The 7547-nt window shown below is 59.8% G+C and overlaps 2 protein-coding genes across 3 annotated transcripts in view; one reads left to right on the top strand and one right to left on the bottom strand.

Annotated features, from left to right (window-relative positions):
- The first annotated feature begins 696 nt into the window (after nucleotides 1-696).
- On the top strand, nucleotides 697-5719 carry FERMT3 (fermitin family member 3). The gene is made up of 9 exons (XM_027855960.1): nucleotides 697-834; nucleotides 1471-1602; nucleotides 1696-1745; nucleotides 1914-2038; nucleotides 2785-2891; nucleotides 2985-3224; nucleotides 3862-3986; nucleotides 4806-4947; nucleotides 5086-5719. The coding sequence occupies exons 1-9, from the start codon at nucleotides 811-813 to the stop codon at nucleotides 5263-5265; spliced, it is 1125 nt and encodes a 374-aa protein (XP_027711761.1). The 5' UTR covers nucleotides 697-810; the 3' UTR covers nucleotides 5266-5719.
- The window catches only part of TRPT1 (tRNA phosphotransferase 1), a 3286-nt gene continuing 1402 nt past the window's right edge, over nucleotides 5664-7547 (bottom strand). The window contains exons 4-8 of one of the 2 annotated variants that reach the window (XM_027855966.1): nucleotides 7086-7255; nucleotides 6287-6461; nucleotides 6146-6202; nucleotides 5960-6070; nucleotides 5664-5812 (exon numbers count right to left, since the gene is read on the bottom strand). In XM_027855966.1, the coding sequence (XP_027711767.1) occupies nucleotides 5739-5812; nucleotides 5960-6070; nucleotides 6146-6202; nucleotides 6287-6461; nucleotides 7086-7255 (587 nt within the window). In that variant the 3' untranslated portion in view covers nucleotides 5664-5738. The remainder of the gene's footprint in view (nucleotides 5813-5959; nucleotides 6071-6145; nucleotides 6203-6286; nucleotides 6462-7085; nucleotides 7256-7547) is intronic. The other variant, XM_027855967.1, reaches the window with a different exon arrangement.

Below are 7547 nucleotides of genomic sequence, written 5' to 3'. Positions count from 1 at the left end.
GCTCAGTGGGACTTTGTTCCAGTGCACCGATAGTGTTGTTAGGAATGGTGATAGCAATTACTCACATTTCTAGAGTGATAAAAGCTACCCTCTGCAGAGCTCAGTGCACATGGTGCTTCCACAAGGTGGGGTGGGGGGAAGGCAGCCGGTCATCGCCGACATAGAGATGAGGAAAGGAGCCTGGGAGAGCCCCAATCCTTTGGCCCAAGGTCCCACAGCAGCTAAGGCAGGATCCGATTCCGGGTCTTACTGACTCCAGGTCCGGCATTCTAGCACCCAGCCATCTAGCCGGCTCTGGACGCTTGAAAGATGCATCGTTAGGGAGGGTAGCACAAAGGTTATTATACCCCTTTTACAGAGAGGGAAACTGAGACTCAGTGAGGGGAGCTAGCCCTCTTGAGGTAAGGATCGGGCAAAGCCAGGTCACGGGCTCCCAAGGGCTTTGGCCACTACCCTCCCATCAGATGACCACCAAGCTTTCTGACCTTGTGGAGGAAAATCCCTGGGTTCGAAAGCTGGGGAGCTGGGCTCTGTGTTACTTTGGCCCAGTCCCTCCTCCCTGGGCCTCCTAATGGGGTCGGGCTCTGGGGTCCCATTTACCTCCGACGTTTCACAACCAGAGGATCCCAGGGCAAGGCCCGTCTCTGCTGGTTCTTGGGCCCGTGGGGGGCTGGAAACTCGGCGGGTGCTTCCTGAACCAACCTGTCTGACGCCCGCCCTCTCCAGGCAGACCCGGTACGCCTCACGCAGCTCTATGAACAGGCCCGCTGGGACCTGCTGCTGGAGGAGATCGATTGCACAGAGGAGGAGATGATGGTCTTTGCGGCACTGCAGGTAGGGGCCTCTGCTTCCTCTGCTGTCGGTGAGACCCCCAGCTTCAGTGCCTTCTCCTCCGAGAAGTCTGCCCTGATTGCTCCTGGTGAGGCCCCGTGCAGACCCACCATGGCACTTTCCACGCTTCTCTGGCAATGTTGTTGATTTTTAGTGGCAGGGCCGAAGCCCCCTTCTAGATGGCAGGAGAGAAGGCAAAAGGGGCTATGGAGGTCAGGTGGGATGAGATTGGGGCTCTTGGGAGGTGGTAGGGGTGGAGTGAGCCCTGGACTTGGGGTCAGGACTCCTGGTTTGACACTATAGATTGCCAGACTTGCTTCCGGGGGGACCTTGGACAGGTACCTTCCTGGCCTCCTTTGGAAGATCAGGGCAATGGATTCAGTGATCCTGAGGGTTCCTTCTGCCTTGTCTGTGATCTGTGAGCTGCACCGGGCAGCCGGACCTCAGGAAGCCATCGGCAAAGGCTGGTGGGGGGGGTGGAGCAGGGCTCCCCCAGACCTCACTGCCTGCCCCCCAGTACCACACTGGAGGGAGAATGGAGCAGGGCTCCCCCAGACCTCACTACCTGCCCCCCAGTACCACACTGGAGGGAGAATGGAGCAGGGATCCCCCAGACCTCATTGTCTGCCCCCCACCCAGTACCACATTAACAAGCTGGCCCTGAGCGGGGAGCAGGACGACGCCCCGGGTGGCAGTGGCCTGGATGATCTGGACGCTGCACTGAATAACCTGGAGGTGAAGCTGGCGGGCTCGGCCTCCACGGACGTGCTGGTGAGGAGGTGGGAGCAGGGGAGGCACCGGGCTGGGGCTGAGGTTCCAGGGCTTCTGGCCAGGTTTGCGTTAAATGTCCCCCTTGGCCCACAGGACAGCCTAACGGCCATCCCTGAGCTCAAGGACCATCTCCGCATCTTCCGGTGAGGCCCAGACCCCGGGGGAGGGAGGCCCCAGGCCCAGAGACGGGCACACCTGCATCCCAGGTGCGATCCCAGGTGGGCCCTGCCTCTCCCCACCCAGCCAAGGAGGGGATGGGACACTAGCATCCGGTCCCCAGACCCATCTCCCTCCCTGCCTCCTCCTCTCAGGCCCCGGAAGCTCACCCTGAAGGGATACCGCCAATACTGGGTTGTGTTTAAGGAGACCATGCTCTCCTATTACAAGAGCCAAGAGGAGGCCCCTGGAGACCCCATACAGCAGCTCCATCTTAAGGGTGAGCCAAGCCCATGGGCTGTGGTGCAAAGAGCAGGGGTGGGGGTGGTCTGTAACATCCAGCAGACAAGGATGTGCAGAATCACTGGAGGAGAGAGCATGGGGGTATCGGGTGGCCCCTGAGCTGGGCCCTGCAGGAAGGATCCTGAGGAGCACAGCGGAGAAGGGATGTTCTAGGCATGGGGCCCGGGCCGCGCAAGCCTCACATTTTGTATTTTGGCCTAAAGGCAAGGGGGAGAGACTGGGGGGGTTGTGGGGGTTGTGCCTCAGTTTCCTCAACTGCAAAATGGGAAAGATAACAGCACCTACCTCCCAGGGTCATCGTGAGGACCAAGTGAGATAGGATGTGTAGAGTACCTGGCAAATAGTAGGCGCTTAATAAATGCTTATTCCCTAACTTGCAAGGGATATTGAGATTGAGAGAGAGGAAGGAGTGGAGGATGATGCTGAGGTTTCTATCTTGGGCTTCCGAAATGAGAGAAGGGTCCTCAGCAGGAATAGGGAAGTCTGGAAGTGGCTGGAGTCAGAGGCTGTGGGCCCGAGTCCTGCACTCTCCGCTTACTCCTTATAGGAGAGCCGTCTCTGGGCTTCCTCAGACCCTTTGTTTAAAATGGAGGGGCTCGGCCATCTGTCCCTCAGGGGCCTGCCGGCTCTAACGCTACAGGCCTTCTCTTTCTCATGGCCTAATCTGCTCCCTACCACTCCGTGCTGCTCATCATCTCCCCTCCCCTCTCCTTTCCGGCCCAGGCTGTGAGGTGGTACCCGACGTCAACGTCTCCGGCCAGAAGTTCTGCATCAAACTTTTGGTACCTTCGCCGGAGGGCATGAGCGAGCTCTACCTGCGCTGCCAGGATGTGAGTAGGACAGACGGGGCTCGGGGTGATGCTAAGCGGGGAGTGGCGCGAGCCTGAGTTTCACCAGCCCGTCACCACCCCTGCTGTCCCCAGGAGCAGCAGTATGCCCAGTGGATGGCCGGCTGCCGCCTGGCCTCCAAGGGTCGCACCATGGCAGACAGCAGCTACCAGAGCGAGGTTCAGGGCATCCTGGCCTTCCTTAGCCTGCAGCGGACAGGGGGAGGTGGAGGCACCGGCCCCACCAACCCCCAGGGCCCTGAAGCCAGCGGGGAGGCGCTCAACCCCCACGGCCTCGTCGCCCCTCGATTCCAGCGGAAGCTAAAGGCCAAACAGGTACGTGCCCAGGGGAGTTGGGGGTCCAGTTCTGGAGAGAGGAGCCTGGCACACGGGGCGCAGCATGGGGAGCGAAGGGGAGAGGCAGGCAAAGGGCGGGTGGGGGGCCTGGGGAGTCTGAGAGAAGACATGCAAACCATCAGCAAGCACATGGAAAAATGACCCAAATCACTGAGAGAGATGCGGATCAGAGCCATGCTGCGGCTTCTTCGTCCACCCCTACATCTGTCCACAGTGACAGAGAAAGCGGAAAGAGTCGATGCCCGAGGCACACTCATGCATTGTTGGTGGAGCTGTGAATTGGCCCAGCAAGAAAAGTCCCCCAACTGTCAATTCCCCCCAACACCACCGTCCTACCCCTGGACCTTTGCCCAAGGCGGTGAAGGTCCCACATGTACCAACACGCTGCTAGCAACAGAGAAGCGTTAATGGCAAGAATGCTGGGTTTAGAGTCAGAAGGGGGCAGGGTGGCCCAATGGGTAGGGCCCTGGGCTTGGAGGCAGGAAAACCTGGGTTCGACTCCTACCTCAGAGGCTTACTAGCCAGGTCACCCGGGCCTCGGGCTCCTCATCTGTAAAACGAGGGGATCACCCTCTAAGGTTCCTCCCGGCTCTAAAGTCACTTTACCCCTTAACAGCTGACCCCCCGAATCCTGGAGGCACACCAGAATGTGGCCCAGCTCTCTCTGTCCGAGGCCAAGCTCCGATTCATCCAGGCCTGGCAGTCCCTGCCCGACTTTGGCATCTCCTACTTCGTCGTCAGGTACCTGGCCTACCCTCTAGCCGGTGGCTGCCTCTTCTCCAGAGGCTTTAAGTGGTCCCTGGGCCGAGGCTGCTCGGCCCCTGACGGTCTGCAAGTGCCTGGGGTGGGTTCAGAGTGGACGCTGGGTGCCCTCTCCAAGACCTGCAGCTCTCACTCTGGGTTCAGTGGCGTGCGCTCATCTAAAGGTACAGTTGGTGTGAGAAAAAGATCTGGGGGTCTCAGAGGCCCACAAGCTCAGTATGACTCAACAGTGGGGCTCTAGGAAAACTGAAGGGATCCCAGGGATTCTGAAGGGCAGGAAGCCAGTGTCGTCTGTTCTGATCGGTTCTGGGCACCACATTGTACCAAGCACTTGTCTACACTGGAGGATATCCAAAGGGGGTCACCTAGAATGAAGGGCCTTGAGATCACGCCCTAGAGATCAGCTAAAGGAACTTGGGTTCTTGACCTGGAAAAGACTTGGGGGGGGGGGCATATCCCAACTGTCTTCAAGTACCTGGTGGGGTTTAATATGTGGAGGAAGGGTCAGAGGGCAAAGCTAAGAACAAAGCGGGGGAACTGCAAAAGGCAAATTCGCACTCGGTGTGGGACATGGGGAACAGGAGATTTGCAACCAAGTTATCTGAAAGCGGCATGAGTGCCTGGGGAGGTAGTGAGCTCCCCATCCCTGGAGGTCTTCAAGCGGAGGCCAGACAACCGCTGGTCAAGGAGGCGATTCTTATTCTGATACAGGTCGGGCCAGATGCCACTGAGGTCCCCTCCAGCTCGGAGGTTCTCTCGAGTGACCTCCTCAGCCCCGTCACCCCTCCCCACTCCCAGGTTCAAGGGCAGCAGGCGGAATGAGATCCTGGGCATCGCCAACAACCGTCTGATCCGCATCGACCTGGCCGTGGGCGACGTCATAAAGACTTGGCGATTCAGTAACATGCGTCAGTGGAACGTCAACTGGGACATCCGCCAGGTGGGAAGAGGAAGAGGGCGGTGGCGGGGGGGAAGAGGGCAGGGGGATGGGAAAAGGCGGGGGGGGGGAGCGGGGCCGCCCTGAGCCCCAGCTCCGCGTTCTCTCTGCACCTGCTCACACGCGTGGTCCGGCCCGCAGGTGGCCATCGAGTTTGATGAGCACATCAACGTGGCCTTCAGCTGCGTGTCAGCCGGCTGCCGCGTCCTGCACGAGTACATCGGCGGCTACATCTTCCTGTCCACCCGGGAACGCGCCCGAGGCGAGGAGCTGGACGAGGATCTCTTCCTGCAGCTTACTGGGGGCCATGAAGCCTTCTGAGGCCCCCCGAGGGTCTCCTCCATCCCCCCGCTGTGCCCAAGCAAGGCCTGGCGCTCTCACAAAAGCTTCCCCTCACTCCGTCCCCCCGCCCCAAAGCACACACTGCTGTCATCACCCCTGGCGCCCACTTGGAGGGGGGCCCAGGCCTCGCCTCCTGTCTCCCTCCTCCCTGACAAAGCTCCCCACTTCCTTTGTGCAGGGAAAAGGGAGAGGCTGAGCAGGACGGCCTCCCCACCAGAGGCCGCTCAACCTGCCTGAGGCATCGGCTCTCCCCTGCTCTGGAGGTGAGCCAGGCAGGCTGAGGGGCCCCAGGACCCAACTGCCATCTGACCGCCACGCTCCAAGGCAATCTGGACTCAGGGCTGCAGAGACACTCGGGCACAATCACAAGAAGGAAATGTTTTCTTTATTAGTTTTTATTTGTCTTTTTATAAATAAATATTTCACAGTTGGATTCTCCGCATGCTCTTCCCTCAGTTGTTGGCCAAGGCACCCTGGTGACCACTCTGGCCCTCTGTCTCCTCTTCAGCCAGAGGAAGAGGCCTCCCTGAGGCAGAGAAAGGGTCGGGGTGAGGGAAGAGAGGAGGTGATGCCGAGGTGGGAGCAGGGAGAGAGAAGTGTGAGGCCAAGAGGCAACCGCCCACCCCTCAGAGCCTGACGAGGGACCAGGAGGTCCAGAGTGGAGGCTACTCACTTGGGGGGCCCAGCTGCAGGGCTTCTTTGAAGTACTTGGGGGGCAAGAAACCCCTGGCATCCCCCGGAGTCAAGATCACCCCATTGGCTGAGCGGAAGAACAGGACCCCCTCTGTGGGGAAGGGTCAGACTTCAGGCCGTCCTCTTCTGCCCCCTCCCCCGTCCCCTCCCGGCCAGACAGACTCACCAGCCAGGGCCAAGGGCCCGTTGATGAGCACGGCCACCTCACAGTCCTGCCGCATGCCTAAGGGACAGAGTCACGGGTGGTACCCAGGCACCACGGGATTCCCCCAACACTCCAGGGAGGGGCTGGGCGCGGGCTACTGACCACTAACGACGTGGGGTTCCCCAGGTAGGCCGGGGGACAGGTGGATGTGGGTCCTCCCGCGACGAGACAGACCCTCCTGCCGGATGGAGGGCCAGTGGCGCCGGTACGTTCCGTGGACCAGAACGGGGGGCAGGTGCTGGGGAGTCCTCAGGGGTGTCAGCTCCAGGTCAGCCACCTGCCAGGAAGAACAATGGGGGTCACTTCAGAATCTGGGGGTGCCTTCATTTCCCCAATAGAACTACCATCTTACAGCACTTCCCTCGAAACAGTCCTGGGAAATACACAGTATGGGGATTATTGCTACCACTGTACAGATAAGGAAACTGAGGCAGAGACTTTCCCAGCTCCATACAGCGAGGAAGTCTCTGAGCTGACACACAATCCGAGATCATAGATTTAGAGCCAGAGGGGCCTGACAGCCCCCTGAATCCCACCTCCAGCTTTTTCAGAGGAGGAAACTGAGGCACAGAGAGTTAGGCAAGTGCCCAGAGTCACACAACCATGAGAAACATCACCTTGGTGCCCCTGCCTCCAAGTCCAGAACGTACTGGGGGCAAAGTCCCGAGCTAGGCAGCGGGACGGCAGAGATGGAGAGGAAGCCCGCCTCTGCCCAGGCAGCTGCCCTTCTCCCGGGCAGATTCTGTCCGCCGCCCCTACTCTGTCCTGCCCCTTCGCTCCGTCTCCCCCCTGCCCCCGCCACTCCCCCTACACACACACACACCCCCACACCCACACACACCCCCACACACCACACACACACACACACCACACACACACACCCCCAAGGCTGGGCATCTACCTGCAGGGAGTGGCCCTGGTTGGCTCGGATGGAGACGCAGGAGCCAGGGGGCCCGGGGCGCAAGGCAAACCGCTGCTTTTCATTGGTTTCCACCACACGGCGCACATCCTCCAAGGAGAAGCCCCGGAACTGGGGCAGCTGGAGAAGGGCATCCAGGGGCACAAAGCCGTCTGCAAGGGAATGATCAAAGTCCCGCCTCTCACCTGGCTGGGATCACAATCAGCATTTATTAAGCACCTATGGGCACGCAGAAGGCGTTTAATGAATGCTCAGCTCTTCACCCCCCTTTCTGGGCTAACCCACCAGACCGTCACTGGCCAAGCAGGGGACAGGCTGGAGAAGCCAAGGAGTGGGTTTAGAGCAGGTCTAAGGTGATGCTCTGGTTCAGTGGTTAGACCCTAAGGAGTCAGCACAAACACACACACACACACACACACACACACACACACACACACACACACA

The sequence above is a fragment of the Vombatus ursinus genome, unplaced genomic scaffold, assembly GCF_900497805.2.
Source record: "Vombatus ursinus unplaced genomic scaffold, bare-nosed wombat genome assembly UNPS02011369.1, whole genome shotgun sequence".
NCBI lineage: Eukaryota > Metazoa > Chordata > Mammalia > Diprotodontia > Vombatidae > Vombatus > Vombatus ursinus.
The sequence above is the reverse complement of the archived record's forward strand: the minus strand, read 5'-3'. Positions and strand labels throughout refer to the sequence as shown.